General features: G+C 36.8%; 1 protein-coding gene across 1 annotated transcript; it reads left to right on the top strand.

Moving 5' to 3' along the window:
- Positions 1–1,594: 1,594 nt before the first annotated feature.
- On the top strand, positions 1,595–21,106 carry LOC145994288 (uncharacterized). Its single transcript, XM_083130392.1, has 5 exons — positions 1,595–1,738; positions 10,644–10,846; positions 13,333–13,412; positions 18,014–18,111; positions 20,925–21,106. The coding sequence occupies exons 1-5, from the start codon at positions 1,618–1,620 to the stop codon at positions 20,966–20,968; spliced, it is 546 nt and encodes a 181-aa protein (XP_082986518.1). The 5' UTR covers positions 1,595–1,617; the 3' UTR covers positions 20,969–21,106.
- The last annotated feature ends 4,486 nt before the right edge of the window (positions 21,107–25,592 follow it).

Below are 25,592 nucleotides of genomic sequence, written 5' to 3'. Positions count from 1 at the left end.
AAGGCTAATTGGGACTGGACCTACAGTTTATAGTGGAATTCGAACCATTTGTGCCTCCACTGGCCCATTTAGTCTAAAGCGAAACATTCACGTTCACATGTGTGAACAACAGACCAAAGCAACATGATGCATGGTGTGGAGAAAACTATCCAATTCAAGTGAAACATGCAGCTTGTCATGCCACTTCTGTTCTTTGATCTTTCAGACCGAAGTGACAAGTCACATGTCTCTCTTGGAAACCAACCTTCAGAAATAGCAAAACCTGCCAAACAGAAGTAACATGTCAAGCTGCTTGTGTCACTCGGACTATTGTATTTTGTGTCAATACTGTGCATTGTGTTACTTCTTCGGTCTGTTGTTTGCACATGCACAATGAATTGTTTGCATTAGAGAGAATTTATGCTGCTGCGTTGTGAATCGTTGCTGCTGATTGGCTTGCTCTCAACTCCCAAGCACAATGTGTCTAGTGTCCCTTCAGACACGCGACACATGCTGCTTGGGAGTTGGGAGCGAGCCAAACAGCAGCAACTGATTCCGTTCCTACTGCAGTGACAGAATAATTTTTTTGCCTAGTTCCTTTAATTAATTAATTAATTAAATATACTAATAGAATCATAATTTCTAAAAAAAAAAAACTATTAAAATTAGGATGTGAATTTCAGCAACATTTGAACTTTGAAGGCATATTTCTCAAGAACCAAACGAAATATCATCGAGATATTTATTTTGCACATCTCATTTTTGTGTCATTATCCGTAAAATGAATGGATTTAAAACGTATTTCATGTTGTAGTGGAAATGTCCATTGAATCAGATATTCACGTACCGGAATGCCGCTCTGGCCTGCTCCAGTCCATTTTGAGCTCCAACCCTCGGCTTAAAAGCGTGGCAGGTGCAAAAGCGAAGTTACTTCTCCTGCAGATTTGTTGGCTGAGCTCCAAGGGTGTCCGCAGAGAGAAGCTAGGGGGAGGCAGTTACCTCCTGAGATATCTGGAAAGACTTCATATGATTCAAAGTTTGAAATTGTAGCGTGAAAACATGGATGAGGGGTGTCGTGAAAGACAGCAGATTAAGTGCCTATGCAAATTATTCTAGTGTTGCCCCCCCCCCAACACACACACTCTGAGAAAAAATCCTGTGGGCGGCATTGCCGAGCTCACATCAGCATACACTGACACTAGTATAACGTGCGACGCCAAGGGTCCCGGGTTCGAATCCTGCTCGGGCTTGGTTGTTTGTGAATGTCCATTCATCCATTTCATCACTCATCCCCATCTTCTCAAATTAGCCAAGATGTACAAAACGCGAAGTAAAATAAACTAAATCAATCAATCAATCAACTAGTATAACGATATTGACGTTTTTTTTGTATTTTTTTTAGGAATACTGGGATAAAGGGGGTTACGACCCCCACGAACCCCCTTGGGCACGTTACTGTTCTGTGCTCTTGAATATCGTTGCACAACTGCTAAAATTAGTGCTCATTTCTGTTGATGTTTGCGTACTTTACAAACTGTCGGGCCCTCTCCTCCAGAAGTTACCTTAGGAGTGAGCATAATATGTATGATTTGCTCCCAACTGTGAATGTGAGTAAAAATCACCCTAAAATTTTTGGCCATGCATAAACGCGGTTCACCGAGTGGGGTTACACAGGTGGTGGATGTTTATTGTGTGGTGTTATTTATTTTGACAAGTAGGGTATTTTGTTCTGTAGACTTCAAGGCACGCGGACCAGAAGGTAATGTTCGAAAGTGATCAGAAACATAAAACTAAATCAGTCATTTACTTAATAATCGTTGATAATTATTAACGAATTGGGTTAACATAAATTTGATTAAATTAGTGACTGAGTACACAAATATATTATAATAGAAAGTAACTTAGAATATTTTGGTTAATATAGAGTAGAACGTGATGATTCAAATTCAATTTCATTACGTGTGCACGATTTTCAGATCTGCGCGTCTTGTTGAATATAGCAATGGACTTGGCATTCATTCCATCTAGGAAGGCTTAGCTATATTGCCTTTTAATAAATGTAACGTGTACTTTTATTGGTTACAGTTCGTTATATCGGAGACACTTTTCTTCGAATTTCTCCATTTTGTTTAACATTTGGGTAACATTATCGTATGGGCAAAACGGATTCCTTCAAATTTCCTTCAAATTTACAGGAGAAAGTACTTACGGAAATCATTTTCTTGAGCGTTTTGGAAGTTCCTGAATGTAGATTTGATCCATTTTAATGTGAATGCGTGTTGTTTTCTGCGAAAATCTCTGTCCGACACGCTGTTTCTCCTCACGCCATTTGCTTTTTGCATGAGAGTGCAATGTTCCGTGTGTTAAGACGATGCAACCCCGTAGCCAGTGTTTCAGCCTCGCCGTGTTTTCACTAGAACCACCTGTCGAGTTCGGAACAAGCCATTTTTTCCGAATTGGTGTCACTTATCGCACAACATTGTAGCAACATTGTGTTCCGACGTCACAGGAGAGAGGTTTTTTTATATTTTTTCTTTGTAATTATGCTAATGGAACCTAACCTAACAGGCCTAACCTAACCACGTAGGCATTCCTCGTCTGACGTCAATATTCAAGGTTGCAACATGGTTGTACGTAAAGCAAGAGCATTAACAAATTTCGAAAAAAAGATGGTTCCGACCCGAATGGGTGTCACTTATCGCACAACACCCTAGCAACATTGTGTTCTGACGTCACAGGAGAGACCGTTTTCATGTTAGGCAATACAAAGGTAACGCGTCTCTTAGCGAAAATATTATTTTTTCTTTGTATTTATGCTAATGGAACCTAACCTAACAGGCCTAACCTAACCACGTAGGCATTCCTCGTCTGACGTCAATGTTTAAGGTTGCAAGAGTGTTGTGCGTAAAGGAAGAGCAGTAACGAATTGCGAAAGAAAGATGGTTCCGAATTGCGAAAGGAAGATGGAAAATGAACGTGGTAAATCGCAAGGTTATTTCACAAGTTCTACACGTAAATGCGACGTATTAGCATAATTTCAAATAGGGGCACGAAAGTAGATATTTTCCGGTGAACGAGGTTGCACCACTGCATAAATCGACAAAACACTCTCAGAACGCCCCCAAAACCAGTATGCTATCACGGCCATAATGTGTTACAGATTCGAAACAACAAGTAACAGTAAGTACTCGTAAATAGAGAAAATAAACATTATCTTAGTTAGAAATGCATTATTTCGTCTTAAGAAATGTTCCGCAACACGTTAGCAATGTAAAGAAGTCCGAAATATATGATTCGGAGGTGTTTTGCCCATACGATAATAGTACCAAAATGTGGCATACTCACTAAATTAGGGCTCCTAATCACGAAGCTGAAGTTAAAATTTGGCGCTCACGTGTCAAACTTGCAAAATAAGAGGGTCAGTCATCGCAACCGAAAATGCACAATTGCTCATTATTTATCGCAAGATTTTCCGTTTCGAATACTTAAAGAACAAAATATATATATTCCTGATATTACTACGACCCTAAAATTTTTTAACTATGTTTCCTAACCTAACCACGTGCCAATGGTTTGTGGGGCTAGCCATAATTCAGGAATTTCTATACGTGAGCGCCAAATTTTAAGTGCAGATTCGTGATTAGGAGACCCAAATTAGTAAGTATCCGAAATTTCAAACAAATTGGAGAAATTCCCTGTATTGTTAAATTATACCGAAAGGACTTACGCAAATCATTTTCTGTAGCGTTGTTGATGTTTGGGAATGTAGTTTTGATCCATTTTAATGCGAATGCATGTGGTTTTCTACGAAAATCTATTTCCGACGTGCTATTGCTGCTGCCGCCATTTGCTTTCTGCACGAGAGCACAATACGCTCTCGTATTGTCCGTATATGCTAAATTGAACGAAAGGAGTGCATGGAGCCTAACCTAACTTAGTAGGCATACCTCGTCCCCGTGATGGTTCGTGGGGCTATCGTGAATTTTTGGGATAATGTCAATGGTTTTTGGGGCTACCCGTGGATGGTTTGTGGGAAATAAGGAACAACAGTAAGTACTCGTTAATGTAAGAAATATACATTATTTTCGTTAGAAATTCATTATTTCACCTAAATAAATGTTCCGCAATGCAGAATAGTACGTTAGCAATGTAAAAAATTGCGAAATAAATCATTGATAGGTGTCTACTTACGGAAATCAGTTTCTGTAGCGTTGTCGAAGTTCTTCGAGGTATTTTCTTTCATCTTTCAATCTATATCAGCCGGAAATCAATTCCCGTTGCTTCAATTTAAGCGAAAAGGTAACTACGCAGTTTTTTAACTGTTTGCTTAATCGGTACTACTTCGATCTCGTGAAAACACCTATAACTCATTTATTTTGTCCTTTTTAACATTCCTACTTACGTATTCTGCATTGCAGAACAATCTTTAGGATGGAATTATGCTTTTCTCACGAAAATAATAGCGGATAGCCCCAAAAACAATTCACGCATAGCCCCAAAAACCATTCACGGTTAAGTTAGGTTCCGTTAGGTTAGGCAAACATAGTTAAAAATTAATTTTTCTAGAAAAAAACAACATGAATTCACACTAAAAAAGATTACACGACGAAAGAAAATACATTGACGAACATTGATAATGCTATAGAAACTGATTTCCGTAAGTAGTTTCTTCTGTAAAAATGAAGAAATGTTTTTTAACTAGATCAAAATGTTACCACCTAACCTAACCTTCTGTGACTGATCCGTGGAGCTATCCGGGAATGGTGTTTGGGGCTATTCATGGATCGTTATATGATCCCAAATGGTTTTTGGGGCTATGGGTGTTGTTTGTGGGGCTCGCACCATGACGTTCGTTCCGTAACACTTAGAGAAATGGCTTATTTTAGTGTAAGAAATGTTTTTAAACATGTGAAAACCTTAATGGCACCTTCAAATATGGTCCGCAATACACAATTGGAAAGGACGAACCATACGAAACACAAAATATCCGATTTTAAAGTGTCTCCGATATAATGAACTGATACCAAAATTTCTTCATGATGGCTTTCTCTTAGATGCAATTGATTTTATTTAGATAGGAGTATTAGATTTAATGGTGTTAGTAATTTTATGTTACAAGATTAGGAGTGTTAGGTGTATTACTGTTAGAATTTCAGAGTTTATCATAGTGCACAGGCATTTTTACAGGGTTCGATTTTTAGTTATGTCTGTTAACACATACTTCAGAATCTTAGTAATTACTGTCTGACCAGCGATCCGAGAGCTCCAGTTGGCAAAGTGCCAAGAAAAAGGGGAAGTTGGCGATAGGAAGGCAGGCGGGAGAATGCCGCTCGCGGTTGCACGTTGAACAGTGTTACCAATCTGCGAGGATGCTTATCCACCAGAACATAAGTAACGAAAACCAAGGGACATGCACAACCATGCCGTTTGTCCTTCTTACAATTTAAATAGAAGGATAGGAGGGTAAAGATTGCAGTTTCACTTATAGGGGCATCGTTAGAATGGTGGTCGGGGTTCAGGGTGCGAAATCCTGGGGGGGCGAGGGAGATTCCCCCCCAACAATCTTGGCCTCAAAAATCCCCTCACCAAAATAATTTCCGGGGGGGGGGGGAGGGGGTAGAGTTTTTGTTATAACAAAGAAAAGATAAGCGATTACTTTCAATTTCAAATATACGTACTTTACTAAGAATAATATCGAAAACACACACAAATTAGTGTGGTTGTGAGTGTTGAATGCTTTCTCTCTCAAGAGATCATTAACAAATCTACATCAATACGCACAATAAAAGAAAAACAAGAATGCAAAACAATAATAACTATGAAATCTAATTGATTTATATTAACATAGTGCATAAACTAAACAAAAACTTACACATAATAAAACCACTTCAAATATGTTATAATTTATTAACGTCTTTAACCGGTTATTAAAAGAATTAGTTAGCTGCTTTACACTATCTGATATGTATGAAAGTAAGAAATTAATTTCTAATTAATAATCATCATAATTATTTTAATTTAGTAATTTATTTTTACGTTTAATAACATTAGAAATATGCACATCGCATAATTCACATATGTTTGTGGGGAGGGGGGTTTTAGGTTAAGAACTTTCTCCCCCTCACCAGTTTTCAATGATTTCGCACCCTGGTGGGTTGTGAGGTGTTGCAGTTTACAATGCCTTCAGTAAGGTGTTGCGACGTGTCGTGATCTCCGATGAAAAAATAAAAACAGCGAGTGACAATATATACCTGAACACATCGCATCTAACGAGACTTGTTAGTGGCTTGTGATACCAGTAGTCTAATTACACATCAGGCTACCATACACTTCAATTGGGTTACAATTATTAGAATAAAATAATAATAATATTGCAATTTATAATAAAGGCTCTCACGAGTATAGTAAGATAAAAACTGCAAGCATACCCCTCAATTTAATATCCAGTCTCCCACTAAAATTCCTATGTCAATTTTAGGTTCACTGTTGGTATTGAAGAGTTGAATCTCGATTAGTGTTATTGAGCTGTGCTATTTTTTTTATATATAATATAAAGACCATGGGAGTAAAATGTCGCAGTGAATAAATGGATGTCTAAACACTGCAGGCAAAAGTGACAACAGCGCTTTACGGAAAAACAGGTGGTGGCCATGGACGTCCGCAGGATTTTTTTCCAGGGAGGGGAAAGGAAGGTATTTTTTTCCAGGGGGGCAAACAAGGCACATTTTCTCCAAAAAATAGTGCTGTTCCCTAAAAACACATTGCTTAAATTTGAATTTATGGTGATCATGCAATAATTAACACATATTATTGTGGCTAAAATGAAACTATATGTGCGAAATACATAATGTTTGGTTGACTTTCATTTTTCAGGGGGGCGTCCCCACCTTGCCCCCCCTTCCGGGCGCCCATAGTGGTGGCTCGAAACCAGATACGGGTCCAGTCGGCTTCCTGTGGGGTTGGGTCAAAGATGCCGGACTGGCGCTACGTTCAAGACTTCAGCTTTTGCAAAGACGCCTCTCCACGGCCAGAGCACTTCCAATATCTTGTGTCAATATTCTCCGGTTGGCAACATTGCTCTCTTTCCCCACGTGACACTCGCGCTGCTCGCGTTTCAGAGAAGCGGTTCCGCAAACTCCCCCAATTTATGACTGGACTCTTCTACTTCGGGCATGCGCAGAAAACTCGAGAGCTCTCGAATCGCTGGTCAAACAGTACTTACTGCATGTTTTCTGGTGAAAGATTTTTCCCTTCTGTATACTCCTACATGATTGTTTGCAAGCAGCCATTCGTTTAATGTTGTCTTGGATACAGATGACTGCTGCCATATACTTCACGTGTGAGGGGGGGGGGTATTTTGTTGCTAAATGCTTTCTTTGTTAAGTTAGGTAGTTCATGTGTAGGGTTCTTTGCATTAAAATAATGTCCCTAAATGCTTTAATCACCTGATCGTGTAATATCAGGCTTTGAGCACAAAACACCCTTTGAACCCCACATGAAAATCTGCAAAATTTTGTGTCTAAGTCGACCAGAAGCAATCTACATTTCATATCATAATTTCTTAATACTTCATAAATAATACTTAGTGGAGCTTTTAACTGTGCTAATCAGTTGCTCCAAGCTTTCAACTTACTCCCACAATAGTTTCCAGTATTCTAAAGAACTTTCTAATTCTCCTATAAAACTTGCAAAAAATCATTAAACATTCTCCATGTGTTTTAACTTGTCTTCATGCAACAGTATTTCGAAAAAAAAAACCTGTGATTCAGGTCCAACTTTGGGGCTAAATATATCAGTTTTTTAGGGTTTCTGTATCTTGAAATATATTTTATGTTTATTAAATAAAACAGTTGAAATTTTCCAGGGTGTATGATTGGTCACTGGCCCAATTTGTAAAAATATAGGTTTTATGACTGGCAATTTTTCATTTAATTTATAGTTGTTATGACCATATAAATACTTTTTCATGTAATGTTTTGGGAGAACACACACTCCCTTCATCAGACATTTATTTGAAATTTGTTTCTAGAGTTGCAAAAAAATTACTTTTTTGATTGGACTGGGTTTTTTTTTCAATAAAAAGCCAGCTTTTTTGGGAAAGAAACGAAAATTTGGGCTTTTGGATTTTTACAAATTGCGGCTAACCAATTTCACTTGCAGTGTTAGTTAAGAGTTTTGGAATTAGCTATATAAAATTTCACATGGTGTAGCAGCCAAAATAGGCATATTTGCCATGTCTTCTACAGGGTGTCCAAAGAGTCACGCAACCGAGACTTTGAACTTACATAACTGGAAAAGGCTGAAGTTAAAAATATTAGAAGGGGATAAAATTTTTGAGCAGGGCATGAACTTTTATGAAATAGTGGTCACACAATGGTCGACAACGACATTAGATAGCCAATCTATGACAAGACTTGCTCCGTGACCAAGTTTACCAGCCATTAAGTCAAATTATACATGATGCACTTGAAAGCTAGAATTCAAATATTTTATGCTAAATACAAATGTAAAGGTGTTTGATACTAGATTTTCTATTTTAGATGTAGTAAAAGAAAAAAAACGTTGAGAGTACATTTGATAAGTGTCAAAAGATGTAGCACTATTTTCTTTCTTTTTTTGCTTCATGTACATGTCAAATTCAAACGATGAAAATTATATCAAACTATTAAATTTGATTTACAAAATATATACAAAACTACTCTAGTTATGTGAGTGTTTATATACTACGTAGATATATTTAATAAACCTGCTAAAATATGAAAACACCAGCCATTCAAAAAAGCAGGCAATGTTGCATCTACAGCTTGTGACTAGTTATAAATTGCCAGTGGCGTAGCATGGACATTTCGGGTGGGAACGCCAAGTCCGAAGGAAGGGTCGGCTCTTTCTTGCTTAATGATTTACTTATGGTATTAGTCGCCACAGGTATTGTTTATTTGCTTGAAGTCAGCTGAGTTTTCAATAATACATAATCCATGCATGTTTTAGCTAGAAAATTAGATGTCTCACTATGCCACAAATGTTTTGAACTTGTGTTTTATACCTTTTTTATATCTTTCTGCATGACGCAAAACCTACCTGAATCACAAGCGCCGCTGCACAACAGTAGACGTCATTGTTGTGGGTGATCCAACGACTGCTTGATTTGGTTTATTTTACTTCGCTTTTCTACCACTTTTGGTTAATTGTGAATATGAATATGAGTGATGATATTGATGAAGGGACACTGACAAAGATCACCCGTGCTCACGCCGGGATTCGAACCAGGGACCTCTGTTGTCTTGGCGCACTGTGCAAAGCACTCGGACACGGAGGTGGGTGGATGATCCAAATATCGTACACTCTACTGACGTAACAGTGCCGATTAGTAATTCAGACCACTGTTTATTACATCTTGAGAATGCTGATAAACATTTAAAAATAATTTTGTCCAGAGACAATTCGTTGTTAAGAGTTTTCAAATGAATGCTAAACATTTCCATTGACACAATATAAAGCAGTTAGATAATAACGAAAAAAATAATAATAATTTTGCGGGTTAAGTGGTAGAGCAGCCACAGGCTGAATTTCTACCACGAGGACTTCACCAACTTATTTGACAAAAACTGTGTTGATCTTTTAGTTTCTAATGCACATCGCTGTTCGTGCGATAAATTATACAATGCAGTGGCCATTAAGAAGCAGTATATTTGAGATTGGTAAAGTTGCGTCAGTCAATATTGCATATTGTAGCATCACATAGCACGAGTTGCATGAGCGCGAAGAACCAGGTATGAATTCTACCGCTGTTGTCTGCTTCAGAAGGCAGGAAGGGTCACATGAACCAATCACAGTAGACCTCTGCTGTTCCGTACGCTGGCGTATGAGAGCATTTACGCGTGTACTGTATAAATCGAAGCTTTCCCTTCAGAAAGGTAGCAAGGAATATAGAGTTCTTTACGCCGAACCTGCTTGGCGTCCGGCCAGGAAAGGCATTGAAAAAAGATGCTAGAACGAGTATTGAGAGGAGCGTTGCAAGCGGATTGCGAAAAATAGCTATTATAATGCCATGAAGGTCAAACATATATGAAATTAGTCAAGTTTTACTTTATATTCACAGCATTTACGCGTTTTTTAAATTTTAAGTCTGGGAACGCCGGGCGTACTATAACGCTACGCCACTGTAAATTGCATGTTGAAAGTTGTATTTTCAATTTAGATATTAGTGTCTTTTTGCAGTAGAGAGATAAATGAAAACTGTGGAACAAGAAAGATGCAGCCAAGTAATGTATTTTCATTGATTTGAAACATTTTGGGGAGAAAAGCCGAAATAAGCTGCGGAAAAAACTGTTTTATTTTCCAAAAAAAAGCCATTTTTTTCCCTGACCACTTCCAACTCTATTTGTATCACACAATGTCAAATTACAAATTTGTACAAATAATACATTAAAAAAGTATTTACTTGCTTGTAACAGCTGTAAATGAAAAGAAAACCTAGAATGCAAGGAATATGCACAAACAAGAATGACTGACATCTGTTTCATGTTCCCATTTCACTAGATAAAATACACAAAAACACAGTTTTCCATTTTCCTTCTCTTTAGCAGTGGCAGTTTGAATGTTAAGAAGCATAAGTTTTTAACTTTGACAATGAGTAATTATATCTCATTTTATATTTCCACTAGAATATTTGCTTTGTGGACAATGTGGATCGGGTGTAGGAGATACAAGCTATGTGGACAATATAATTAGTCCACTTGCCCTGTCTCATGCTAACCAGACGCTGTTTGGAGACAAGGTTCTAGATGTCCAAATTGTGAAAAATCCTCTTGGCATTAAGTTTCGCCTGGTGATCCTCTCAAAGGCAGATTGCATTGGAGTGGATGAGGTAAATCATGTGTACTTTTATTGAAATAAAGGGTTCAAAATTAGTCACGAGTTGTGAAATTGCTTTTTCTTTGAACTTTTGCAATTTCACAATCCTTAACAAACAATTTCATTTTCAAATTTGTGTTTAAGAACTTGCATATGATGGCTAAAACTATGACATGACATATTACATAATCACAAAAGCATAAATAGTCATGTGCAATGTACCAAATTTGTCCATAACCCATACCTAGTTGAATCTCATTTCTGTGATAACCAAGTCACAGATCAAAAGTAAAACAAAATTCGCCACATATCCATTACTCAGCAAACTGCTGTCATCATTTGCTTTTGATTTATCAATCCTTCAAATTGCAAAGTGAATAAATATTTCTAATAAGACTGAAAATTATATTGGTTCATGTGATCCTCTCATACTACCAAGTTAGGTTAGGTTTAGAATTCATAGCTGTTACAACTACATGCAGTTTTGAATATTATACCTAGTCATATCATAAATTCTGTGACAAAGTTTAGACAGGAATGTCAACACTGGTTGGCAAGGTAACCCCGCAATGTTGGATCAAACAACAACCAGTATCATTGGCTGTGGTAGTGGAAAGGTGGATTTCACTGCGAGTCGAATGGAGTGGGGTGTATACGAGAACCGTGTGGCAGTAATCGCACTGCACAAAGTTAGCAAAATCACCATCGGACATTTTCAACACCCTGAAAAAGCTGAATATCAGCAGGATGTTTGTGCATCAGACCATCAACAGATACTGTGACACAGGGACAATTGAGGACTGTCCCAGGAAAGGTATACCTTGCAGTGTGAGGAGCCAGAAGCTCGTGAAAGCAGTGGCGGCGTGTATTTGACGAAATCCTGTCGGGAAACAAGCAGATGGCTGGAGAGATGTCTGTCGATGTCGCATGTGCTTCGAAGTGACCTAGGACTCCATGCTTATTGGCGAAGTACTGGTCACTTCCTCACTCCACAGCTTAAGGTCCAGATGGAGCAGAAAACAAAAAGACTCCTTCAGCTTTACACAAATGGTGGCCACAGGAGGATCCTTTTCATGGACGAAAAAACCTTCATGATTGAAGAGTCTTACAATCGTCAAAACAACCATGTTTATGCCTCGACATCCCAGGGAGCTCGTGAAAACACGCCACGGATCCTCAGTGGCCATCATCCCACCTCAGTGATGGTTTGGTTGGGGGGGGGGGGGCTTCGTAGGATGGCACAACTGATCTCCACTTCTGTGAACGTGGTGTGAAAACATCTGCAAAAGTGCACAAGTTTCCAGCAGGACTCAACACCGGCCCACAAGGCAAAGACCACACAGGAGTGGCTTCAGAGAAATGTGCCTGATTTCATTGCTCCGGCTGATTGACCCTCCAGCAGCCCCGACCTCAGCCCGTTGGACTATAGGTTGTGATCCGTTTTGGAGGGCATAGTCTGCAGGAAGAGGCATCCAAACCTTGCGAGTCTCAAGCATTCTCTTGTGAATACAGTGGCGGACTTTCCCCTCAAGACCGTACGTGCTGCGATTGATGACTGGCCTCAGAGACTTCGGGCCTGTGTGAAGGCCAGAGGTGGCCATTTTGAACAGTGATTGGTGCTCTGTGTTGGCAAGACCTGTACCTTTGTAACATCCAAATATTAATACATTGGCTTGCTCACTGTGCCTGTAGTGCATTATTAACTTTGTAACAGAATTTATATGACTAGGTAGTAACCATTCTGTGTGGTCCTGTTTATTCGAGGGGTCACATATAATAAAATACTAGACATCCAGTATTCTATAATTTGTTTTTATGTCATGTGAAAGTTTAGATTGTATAATTTTATGTAACATTGTATATAATGTAATGTGTATTAGTATATAAGAAAATATGTCATTGTTGCATGTTAAGACATAAAAACTATTATTTTTACATTCCCGTTCAGTGTTTTTCCTGAATTAGCAGGGTCAACCCAGGACAATCCTCGACTGTTGGAAAGCATTTAATATTGTAAACTATATTATTGTATATTTTTTAGTTAATTTTACAAAACTGTTGTTAAAAATCTGTATTACAAAATTAGAAAGAAGAGTATTAAAAGATTCAATAACAAAACAAAGTGTTCATATTTACATATTATCACAATGAAAAACTAAAAAGTATGATGAGACAGAAATAATTAGCTATGCATTATTAAAAACTCATTTAAATATTGTCGGAAGTAAAAGTGTTTTGTGCTCACATAAAATGAAATTTTAACTGTCAAAGTTACTGCACAACCCCCCCCCCCCACCCCCTCACCTCACAAAATATTTCTTACTGTTGGCAAACTTGTGTTCTTATTAAACATTTCCATCATGAAAAATGCAGATAAGACAAAAAAAATTTACTACAATCCACTTGTGCTTCTGGCTGTACCATTGTGTGAAACTTTTTTTACAGCTCTGTAGCTAGGTACAGTGTGTGAAGTCTAACAGTACCTTTATGCTCTTTCAGTGGCACAGTGAACATTCGTGGTTTCCGGGATACTTGTGGAAATTTTGTTTGTGCTCTCACTGCGGACAGCATTTAGGGTGGTGAGTTGATTCTTTTTGGTATTGATTTTATTTTAATTGACTGAAGGGTTGATTTGCATTAATAATTTAAAAACCGTAATTTTGCATGATTCACTCATGGGGATAGAGGAAAGATCCTGACATCAAACTCTTTAAGTTCTCGATAAAACCTGGACCCCACTTAAAACACCAAACTCAATAAAACCTACATCATTGAAGCATTCAAAAATATATAAATCACATGAACATTTTGAACCCCCCTTCCAGTGTAACAGACATTATTAGCAAAATAAGAGTAATAGGTAGGGGACAGATTTATATGAATTAAAAAGGGCTAAATATACACTAAAGATTTAGAAATGTTCCCTAAAATTGTTTATTATGGTTAGTGTTGCAAAAAAGCAGGCTTTTATTGCTTTTTTTGGGGGGGCCAATTGCAGATAATCTATTTTACTTGCAGTTTCTGTCATAGCATGAGTTTAGAGATTTTTTAATGCCAGGTTGTGCAACTATTGTTCCTATTTTAATTACTTTATTTATTTTGCCGTACCCAATGCATAGTGTGATCAAGGGGTAGCAGGTTCGATCGCCAGTGAAAACATATTGCATACAGGTTCAGATTACATTCTTAACTGTAGATCCAGTTCTGATTAATATATCAGACCATAAAGTGGACTTAAGCTTTTACCTGTTTTTGCCTTACATGTCCAGTTTAAATGTGGAACAAGTGGTAGTATCATACTAGTAGATGTTTCAGAACAATTAAAAATCTTTACTGTTCACACCATGTATGCAGAAGTACACCTATTACATGAATGTGTATATACATGGTTTAATACTTAACAAGGTCTGTTTGTTATGGCAAGAGAGGTTAAGATTTAACTTAGCCTGTAGAGTCCAGAACCGAAATTGTGAGTACTGTTGTTGGTACTGTTCTGCCCCATTCTCTCAAGACATCATCATGAAAATAGACAGATCCTCATGTCCCACCTTATATTATAGTGCATTTGAAATTATATACTGCAGTAAATAATATATACTTATTTCTCTTGTAGTCTACGGTTATTACAAGCATAAAACACAGTTTTTCGTGGTGATGTTTCAGGAGAACACACACTCCCTTCATCAGACATTTATTTTTAGTTTGACTAAAGATACAGTTATAACAATGGTTAAGAATTTTTTAAATAAAAAATAGAATCCTTTATACAATGAATGTTGTCAATGTTACATTGTTGTAATATAGCAACATAACTGAAAAAACAAGCAGTCTGTTTTATTTTTATTTCAGAGAAAAAAATTGATCACATTATTTTTATTAAAAAAATATTATGAATCCCAAATATAATCTGGCAACTAAAAATCATAATTGCTTTCACAGAGTTTCTTGATGTTTTCTGTTACATTAAATTTTAAAGATGGTGGCTTACTCCACTTATGAAAAAGAAAACTCCATAGTAGGTCTATGTTACCATTTTCATTATTTAATTTATTCGTGTTCTTCTGGCCTCCCCGATGGCGCAGTGGTAGCGTCGTCGCCTTGTAATCAAGGGGTCCCGGGTTTGATTCCCAGTGGAGGCACATAATGGTTCGGATCCCATTTTAAACTGTAGGTCCAGTCCCGATTATCCTTACTGTGCATAAAGTGGACTTAAAACAACAAATCAATCCAATCCAGTGTTCTTCTGCAATGAACGAAGCTTCCTAGACATTCATATCTATCAATCAATCCAATCCAGTGTTCTTCTGCAATGAACGAAGCTTCCTAGACATTCATATCTATGTTTCCCTTTACTCTTTTTATAACCCTTCTCTTTTTAATCAAATGTTTCTCTTCGATGATGTGAACTGATAAACCTGTTCTTGGGTTTAGATTTATAATGTCCAAATCGTGTTCATGCCATCTTTTTGACATTTTCCTTGCTGTTTGTCCTACATAATTCTTTGAACAAGAACAACAGAAAACATGAAGAAACTCTTGTGAAAGCAATGATGATTCTGGATTGCCTGATGATATTTGGGATTCATAATATTTTTTTAATAAAAATAATGTGATCAAAATTTTTATCTGAAAAAAAAAACACTGCTTGTTTTTTCACAGTTATGTTGCTATATTACAACAATGTAACATTGACAACATCCATTGTATAAGGGATTCTCTTTTTTATTTAAAAAAAATACTTAACCATTGTTATAACTGTATCTTTAATCAAACTAAAAACAAATGTCTGATGAAGGGAGCATGTGTTCTCCTGAAACGTCACAATGAAAAACTGTGTTTTATGCTTGTAATAAATGTCACAACGAAGAACTGTGTTTTTATGCTTGTAATAACTAGGGCTCGGATTTTTAGGTAAATAAATATTTTTTCTGCGAGTAGATATGACCTCGTAAGCGAGTTACAAATTCTGATCATAGTAACTGGAGCCTATATATCAAATTTTATTTCACATAAAAGAACATATTTTCCAATTTTTTTTATGTAAATACATATTTCTTAATATTCGCTCATAAATGCATAAAATGAATGTTTTGTCCCAAAAATTTCACATAAAATTTCCTATCTACTTAAATTTTCTTATCTTTTTAAGATTTCCCAGAAAAAAATCAAAAGTTTTTTTTTTATAGTCGCTGTATTTATTTTCTCATCTTAGAGAGGGAAAAATTTCTGCAAGACCTGGCAACAGTATCCAGTCTGGATGTAATGAATTGTCCATACTGAGAGGTAAAACGTAAGCTCAACGTTCAGTAGTGGACAGATTGTTCCACAGTATTTGCTTTGCGTGGGAGAAGCACTAGTGTGTTTCGTTCGAAAGGTGCGAGTTTTCTGTAAGTGTGTGCGTGTTTGAAAATGCCGAAAGTGAAATCTGCACCAAGCTATCGTTTGCAGCAATATGTTGCAGAATTCAAGAACACATTTACTACTGATGGAAAGCTACTCTTTTGTCAGCCCTGTGGAAAAGCCATAACAGCAGAACAGCGATGTCAGGTAACCCAACATGTGAATGGCAGTAAACATATTGCTGCAGCTGGGCGTGTGAAAAGCAAACAATCCTTTATTGGTGACCCCATCCCAAGTTCGTCCCAAGAACCATCCAAGTTTTCTCGTTATTGTGCGGATTTGTGTATGGCTTTTGTTTCTGCTGACATACCGCTTTATAAGGTGAATCATCCTCAGCTGCGAAATGTTTTAGGCAAATACACAAACATTGACACCCCAGATGAGTCTACTTTAAGGAAATGTTACCTCCCAAAGTGTTACGAAGAAACGATGCAGAAAATTCGTGATATCTGTGAGAATGAAAAAATCTGGGTCAGCATAGATGAAAGTACGGACTCAAGTGGTAGGAAAGTGGGAAATGTAGTTGTTGGGTTATTTAAAAATGATGAAACAATTTCAAGTAAATCTTTTTTTTAACGTGCCAAGAACTGTGTGCCACAAATCATGTTACAATTGCTAGATTGTTCAATGAAGCCATGCAGATATTGTGGCCAAGTGGGGTGAAGTTCGACAATGTTTCACTTTTGCTCGCAGATGCTGCAGCATATATGAAGAAAGCAGCAGAAGGTCTTGCAGTCAGTTATCCTAAAATGACTCATGTTACGTGAATTGTTCATGGATTGCATAGGGTATGTGAAGAAATCAGAAATGTATATCCTAATGTAGATAAATTGGTTTTGAATGGAAAAAAGGTGTTTGTGAAATCGCCAACAAGAATTGAAATCTTCAAAAAGGAAAATCCCCAAACACCGTTGCCACCCACACCTGTAGTTACGCGGTGGGGAACTTGGCTTAATGCTGTTGCATACTATGCAGAAAATTTTGAAGAATTTTCATCTGTTGTTAATGGACTGAATAAAGATGATGCTTCTTCAATTGAAATTCTTCAAGGTATGTTGAGTGACTCTACATTAAGAAATGACCTGGCTTATATTTCTGCAAATTTGAGTTTCCTATGTAATACGATCAAGAAACTAGAAGCAACGGACATTCCTTTGTCAGAAGCAGTTAAAGAAGTTCGTGAAGTGGAGAGCAAGCTCAACAAACTTAATGGACCAAAGGCACAATTGCTTCGCAGAAAACTCCAAGATGTCATGGCAAAAAATTCCGGCTTTAAAATGATGTGTAACATTTCGAATGTATTGGACGGTGAACAGGAAGACAATAAATATTGGATATTTAAGCGTGAGTGAAATATCATGCCTTAAGTATGCGAGGTTGACTTCATGTGATGTAGAACGAACATTTTCGCAGTATAAGGCACTGTTTCGAGACAATCGTCAGTCCTTTGTAATGGACAATTTGAAGATGACAGTTGTGGTGTATTGTAATTCACCATTTTTCAGCAAAACATGCTAATTTCATCTGGTGAGTAGAGCTGTTTTAAGCAGAAATTTTCAACATTTTTAGCACATAAAAATGCACATTTTCCATGTTTAAGTACATAAAGTGTAAATATTTTCCATATTTTGAGCACATAAAAAATAAATATTTTTCTGATTTTTAGCACCTAAAAATCCGAGCCCTAGTAATAACCATAGACTACAAGAGAAATAATTCTAGAATGCAAACAATATGTACATACAAGAAAAACTATTAATATATACTGTTTATTCAACAGGATATTTGAGCCAGAATCAACAGCTACAGCCAACCGTAATTTTCCATCGATACAGGGGTTCTACGCATTGATAGCTGATAATATTTTAAGTGAAAGTTGTAAGTATTTATTTTATGGCTTCTTGTAGTATGTAAAACACAATTACACCCTCCCGTTACTTGTACCAGTGGTCCTTTTCCTGGAAGGGAGGTTATCTTATTCCCTATTAATAGTGGGCAGTTATGCACATGTCCAGAAGGCCATCACCAGAAATTTTTATAAGGGTGGTCTGGCTGGTGATGAGAGCTAATATTGAAAGTATTAAGTGTTAACTAATAAAAATAAACTTATTTTGCTACAAAGATATTATATTCCTGGGGAGCCTCTTCTACTTGATACACAGACTATATGGTACAAGTGCTTTTATTTATTCTTTCACATGTTATGCTGATATACCAGACATCTTCTGACCTAGCAGCTGTAAAGCTATGGATCTGTGATCAGTTCTATTTGGCTGTCTGCATTTGCTTACATGTCCCATGTTTCCTAACCTGTAGTAAGCTTATAGTTTCCTCCCTCCTGTGGTTGCAGATGCAAGGATTGTTGAAGAACCTTGTTACAAGAGAACCCCCATGAGCACAGGGAGAATAGCAAGCAAGGGACCTTGACTCACTGTACTTTTGTTTAAATGTGCAAACGTAACAAACACCTAGAACATTCACATCACTGATATTGCTACCTGCCCCAGAAACCCCCCCCCCCCCCCCCCCGCAAGAGGATTGGCAGAAAGAAATAGCTCCCAAGGTCAGCAGCTTGTTGAAAAGTATTTTTTTTTAAAAAAAACAACAACTTTATACACCTCATTCATGAGATATCTGTACAATTATGGGATGATTTACATTGAGGTTTACATTGCCATCTTTAGAATTTGCATAACTCAGGGGACCACAGTGGTCTAATTGGTAGGGCATCTGGCTGCCACGTGGGAGACCTGAGTTAGATTCCCAGGGTGGGCTTGAATATTTCCAGCCTTGTCCCTGCATAAAGTGACTCTAAGGCTCACCCAGCCTGAAAAAAATGGTTCTCAGGGTAGTAAATGCAACCAGAGTGTGGTGCTGATCACATATCCTCCAAAATGGCCAAGATTGAATAATGTGTGGGGTCCTACCCCTACATTCCCCATATGTGCCTCATGGCATGGTGCAAAGTGCATGGGGAACTTTACCTTACCTTACATTGAACCATTTAGTCATTGGATTAAGTGGTACAAGGTGAAAATATTAGGACCCACCCTGATTTCTACCTTTTACACTCTTATGTTTTGAGCTAGTTTTTACCTATGATAATTAGAATTGGAAATGACCGGGGGCAAATTAAAAAAGAAATCCATAACTTTTTTGGTTGGGAAATGTTTTTGCTTTTTCCCTGCATTTTTCTTGTTTTTAAACTTTTATTTCTTTATCTAATGCAAAGTACACTTTTCTGAATTTTAAATACAACTTGCACCATGTTATTCATGGCTAGACATGAACTAGGGCTGAGCCAATGGACTGGACCTACAGTTTAAAGTGGAATCGTAACCAATATGTGCGTCCACCGTGTATTGAACTGATAACTTACCATTAATCGCCCTCACCCAGGCTCGAACAATGTAGCAATTACAAGCTGTTTGGAATGTTGATTAACATTACAATGGAATATTTATATATAAAAGTTTTGCTATAAAATATACAAATAATTACATTGAAAAATGGCTGTTATTTATAGGAAAGTACATATTTTTACAAAATATTGGTGCAAAATAAATTAAAATATTGAATTTTGCTTAATTCCCATGATAGTGTCACTCTGTATTTTTGTAGATCCTGTGAGATATCGAGACTCCAGATAGCATGGCCATAAAAAAAATTCTAACGTTTTCCATATGCTAATTTGATATATTGGTAGTTCAAAATGAACCTATGCTGATTTCTAATAATATTTATTTGCAAGTGATTTTTTTTGTTATCAGAAAAAAAAACATCAAGTAAATAAAAAGAAGCTTCTCCCAACTCTAATGGTTGTTCAGCTGGTATATCCTCACTCCCATCTCTTTGTGATTTTCATGCATGCCTACTATATTCATTGGGGTGTGATTTGCTTAATTTTAGATATAACAGGAGATGATTTCCATTTGCATTAATGCAAGTATAGCAAATTTCATCATAATCACGTCATCAAAATGCCAAAAACACATTTCTCGATTTTGAGTTTCCAATTTTCTAAACTTCTCTGCACATATTATTAGTCATTGCTCAGTACCTTGTATGTAATGTTATGTTCATGATTGTTAACAAATTGTATGCAATAAAAGTAATAAGTAGTTGATTCAGGAACTGCTTTATTGTAAGTGAATAGTGTGTCAGTATTTTCAGAAGGAGTCTTAGTGTTTACTTGTTCCCAAATTATAGCCATATTTATTGTATTCGTATTTTTACACAGCTTTTATGCCACCTCTGCCTTATTGCAGTGTTGTCAATGAGTAATGATTAGATGTAATTGATGAATGGGATCATAAAGAAACATTACCATGCCAATATCTGAACCTGGATGGGACTGTTGTTTGCAAGATCATTAGTCCAGTACCAACTCATACCTTTTTAATCAGTTATCACCTGAGTTAAAACCCTACCAAGGTAAACAAGAATCGGTTGTAACCAGAAAAACCTCAAAAATCAATATAATACCCATGAATAAAGTTATAAATAATGCACTAAGTAGTGACAAAGAAATTTACTTTGCATACATTTTCAGAATCTTGTTAACAAGTTACCGAAACACGCCCACCTCAATAAAGACAATATTATTATTATTATTATTGTTATTGACAAATATGCACAGGAAATACATTCGTAGAATGTTTCATCTCACAGAGTAAAATCTTTACTTCCAGATGCAGATTCCTTGTTGATTATACCCAAGTCCTTCAAAAGTTGACAGAGTTACCAAAAATTAAAAAGTAAGGTTTATTATCAAAGGCTAAGTTATGACTGCAGAAGAAACTCCTGGTTCGTCGGGTGGAAGCACAGGCTTAATGAACATGCAAGAACAACAGGAATTTCTGAAATTGTGCGATGAAGAATTTAAGGATCGCTACACAGAAAATGACAGTGAATTTGAGTCATTCAAAAAGCAACCTCAAAAAGGCCCCCCTATTATGGATCCTTGGTACAACAAGCCCCGAAGAAATTTTGAGTGGTCGCAGAGAGGTCGATATGGCTGCTACGAAGGTCAAGGAAACCAATCACAGTGGAGAAACAGGAATGATAACAGATACGGTCACCAGCAAAGATACGGAGACAAATTTTATAGCCCTCGATACAAACCATATTGAGGGATTCGTACAAAAAGAGTGACATACACTAGTGGTATTTAAGTAACAGTCGAATATGATTCAAGGATTTCACAATTATGAGCTGATGCTGTTTTCAAAACAAATTTGTCTTATTCTCTTTATTTTTATCATCTTTATTTGACTTATAATCATATTGTTAGATCATGTCTTTTTCTATCACATGAGCTATGTACTGTTAATTTGTAGTAATTTTTTTGTATATTTATGAACCACATATAGTTCAAATAAAGTTTTGTAGCAATTTATCAGTATTAAGTTGTCAAGATTGTTACATTCCTTTATTCCCCCTTTATTATAATGTATTGTGTATATTATAATACAATTGAACTGGTAATGGGTTTGTTTTCTATTTGCTTTTGTATGAGAAAAAGATATTAAAACTGGAAAAAGTTTCACAAATTATTTTAATTATACTTTTATCTTTTACCAGGTGTAGAAGTATGAAACCGGAATTTGTTTGCAAGAAGTAAACGGCTGGTGTTTGCAACTGAGAAACAATATTTTATTCAAAGTAAGCTCCATTGCTAGTTACACATTTCTCCCACCTTTCCGGCAGGTTATGAATGCCACGCCAAAAAAAACGTTCTTCTTTTGAAGCGAACCAGTCCACGAGCCATGTTCGTACATCTTCATACAAATTGAAGTGCTGTTCTGCAAGAGCGTGTCCCAGTGAGGCAAATAATGTGAAGGAGCCAAGTCGGGAGAATACGCCGCATGCCCTAGTATCTCCCATTTGAACGCCTCGATCGTTTCCCGGACCCGTTTTGCTGTGTGTGGTGAGCCGTTGTCATGGAGCAGGATGACCTTGTGTTGCCTTGATTCATATTCCGGCCGTTTGTCACGTAATGCTCGATGTAAATTGATCATTTGCTGTTGGTAGCAATCTGCGTTAACGGTTTCACCGGGTTTTAACAGCTGATAATAGATGACGCCCCGCTGATCCCACCAAACACAGAGCAGTGTCTTTTTTCCAAAGCGATTTGGTCTTGCAGTGGATGTCGATGGTTCGCCTGGATTCACCCACAATTTACGATGCTTAGGATTCTCCAAATATATCCATTTCTCATCGCCGGTCACTATGCGATGGAGAAACGACTTACTTTTGTATCTGGCGAGCAGCATTTGACAAGTGGTCTTGTGGGATCCTTGCTGTCTTTCATTCAGTTCATGCGGAATCCATTTGCCCGCTTTCTGAACCTTTCCCATAGCTTTCAACCGAAGAGAAACCGCTTTCTGCGTCACATTCAATTGTTCCGCTAGCTCCTGCTGCGTTTGGGTATCATCTTCATCCAATAAGGCTTGCTATTCGTTGTCTTCAAACTTTTTTGGAGGTTTCCCACGTTCCTCATTTCGCAAGTCAAAATCGCCACTTTTGAATTTCTTGAACCACTCGAAACACTGTGTTTTCCTGAGAGCATGTTCGCCGTAAGCTTCGGCGAGCATTTGATGTGATTCTGCGGCAGTTTTCTTCAAATGATAACAGAACACCAATGCTGTCCACAAATCGTAGTTCGTAGGCACAAAACTCGACATGTTCCGGGTGTGCAACACCTTCCTCTGTCTGGCACTTTGGTTACTGTGTTCCGATATAATGTCCTCGGGAGTGGCGGGCAGCAGCTGGCGCTGCTTACGCGATCTTCTGTGCCCTCCACTGCCGGCTAGCACCATCTATCGGCCAATTCCGGTTTCATACTTCTACCTGGTATTTACAATATTTCTTTCATCAGACTAAGATAAATCTGTCCTAACTAAACTTAGCTCTGTGCCACAGCAACCCTTAGCTGGGACAGTCCCTTTTTTCTTTTGAGTCTGTTTTGATTTTTTTTAGCATAAAATGGATGCCAAAATGTCTGTTTTCTTGTGACAAATGTCTTATCAGCATGGTAACATTCAGTTATTCACATCTGATTCCAGCGTGGTTTGTGTTAAAAGTATGCACCACTATAGTTATGTGCAAGCATCATTTTTAGTAAAGGATCCTACAGATGGAGTTTATATTGAAATGCAAGAACAGGTTTGTCAACTGAAGGTTGATAACGATTGTGCAGAGCGTGGAATTGCTCTCATTCAAAAATTCAACTCTAGTGTTACAAAGGATGAGAAACAAAAACAATATCTCCTCCGGCTGATTGATCTACATAGAAAACAATTTCCTCTTGCTTTGAAATCTAATGTGATGACAATGACTTTAACCAACTAACTCACTCTCTAGCCTTCTTAAACCCGAAGGTTCATGCTGCAGCAACACAGGCCTTCCATCTTTCCCTATCTTGAGCAAGATCTATATACTCTTTTCCATCCCTACCGATTTCCCTTAGGTCCATCTCAACGTTGTCCCTCCATCTTCGTTTTGGCCTTCCTACAGGTCTCTTACCATCATTTTTTCCCAACAAGAATCCTGTAAACTCCTCTTTCCTCTCCCATTCGTGCCACATGGCCTGCCCACCTAAGTCTTCTTGATTTAATTATTCTAATAATATCTGGACATGAATATAAATTATGTAGTTCTAAATTATGTAACCTTCTTCACTCAGCTGTCTCCTCATCCCTTTTAGGTCCAAAGATTTTCCTAAGGATCTTATTTTCAAATACTCTCAATTTATGTTCCTCTTTCAATGTAAGGGGACCAAGTTTCACATCCATATAATACTACAGGCAAAATTACTGTTTTGTATATTTTAACTTTTAGTTTCTTAGATATTAAACGAAAAGACAAAAGTTTATGAAGAGAGAAGTAACTGCATTTCCTGAATTAAACCTACTTTTTATTTCCTCTTCAATATAATTTTCATTTGTTAATATTACTCCTAAGTATTTGAATTTGGAAACTAATATTACTCCTAAGTATTTGAATTTGGAAACTGGTTCAAACAAGTTGTTATCAATAATTAGATTTTGATTATTACCTAACACTTGGTTTCTTTCTGTAAGCATATATTTAGTTTTCTCTTTATTAACTTCCAAACCTATCTCTTTAGCAGTTTTGAAAAATATTTTAGCATTATTCTTAATTGTATTCACATCATCTCCCAGTAAGTCTACATCATCTGCATATGCTAACAACTGAGTCACACCATTTAATTTTAGTCCTTCTTTAGTTTCTTTTACCTTCCTAACAGCATATTCTAAGGCAAAATTAAAGAGCAATGGAGATAATGCATCTCCTTGTTTTAACCCATCATGAATTGTAAATTTGTTAGACATATTAATACCCACACGAATTTTACTTTCTGTTTCACTGGTGCATATTTTTATCATACTAACAAGCTTCTTGGGTATTCCAAACTCTACTAATATATTATATAATTTATCTCTTTTGTTTTTCTTGTATGTACGCATTGCTTGCATGATAGAATTATTTTCCTGTAGTTTACGGTTATTACAAGCATAAGAAAACAGTTTTTTCTTTGTGACGTTTCAGGAGAACACACGCTCCTTTCATCAGACATTTATTTTCATTTTGACTAAAGATACAGTTATAACAATGGTTAGTAATTTTTAAACAAAAAGAATCTGTTATATAATGGATGTTGTCAATGTTACATTGTTGTAATATAGCAACTTAACTGTGAAAAAAGCAGTCTATTTTTTTTTTATTTATTTATTTATTTTATTTTTTTTTTTTTTTTAATTATGAATCCCAAATATCATCAGGTAATTCAAATTCATCATTGTTTTCACAAAGTCTCTTGATGTTTTCTGTTACATTAAATTTTAAAGATGGTGGCTTACTCCATTTGTGAAAAAGAAAACTCCACACTGGATCTATGTTACCATTTTCATTATTTAATTTATTCCAGTGTTCTTCTGCAATGAACGAGGCTTCCCATTCAAGAAAACTAAAGGAAAAGAGAAATACAGACAAAGATGAAAAATCTGTTGAAAAGAAATTTGTGTGCATTCCATTCCACAAGGGATTCTCACATAAAATTGCAAAAATTTTTAGAAGTTTTCATTTCAAAATTGTTTTTAAATCACCAAGAAGTTTGGAATGTACATTTAATGAATTCAAAATGAGAAACTCGCTACCAGATGTGGAAACCACAGGAATATATAATATAAGTTGTTCATGTTCAAAAGATTATGTGGGACAAACAGCAAGGAAAATGGCAATAAGATGGCACGAACATGATTTGGACATTATAAATCTAAACCCAAGAACAGGTTTGTCAACTCATATCATCGAAGAGAAGCATTTGATTAAAA

Source organism: Lepisma saccharinum, chromosome 10, assembly GCF_977018435.1.
Source record: "Lepisma saccharinum chromosome 10, izLepSacc3.1, whole genome shotgun sequence".
NCBI classification, from domain to species: Eukaryota; Metazoa; Arthropoda; class Insecta; order Zygentoma; family Lepismatidae; genus Lepisma; species Lepisma saccharinum.
The sequence above is the reverse complement of the archived record's forward strand: the minus strand, read 5'-3'. Positions and strand labels throughout refer to the sequence as shown.

Excerpts from the sequence above, each read along its gene's own strand:
- LOC145994288 (XM_083130392.1), top strand. The coding sequence starts at position 1,618 with ATGCATAAACGCGGTTCACCGAGTGGGGTTACACAGGTGGTGGATGTT. Across the intron at positions 1,739-10,643 it reads CAAGGCACGCGGACCAGAAG|AATATTTGCTTTGTGGACAA; the intron begins GTAATGTTCGAA and ends TATTTCCACTAG. Across the intron at positions 10,847-13,332 it reads ATTGCATTGGAGTGGATGAG|TGGCACAGTGAACATTCGTG; the intron begins GTAAATCATGTG and ends ATGCTCTTTCAG.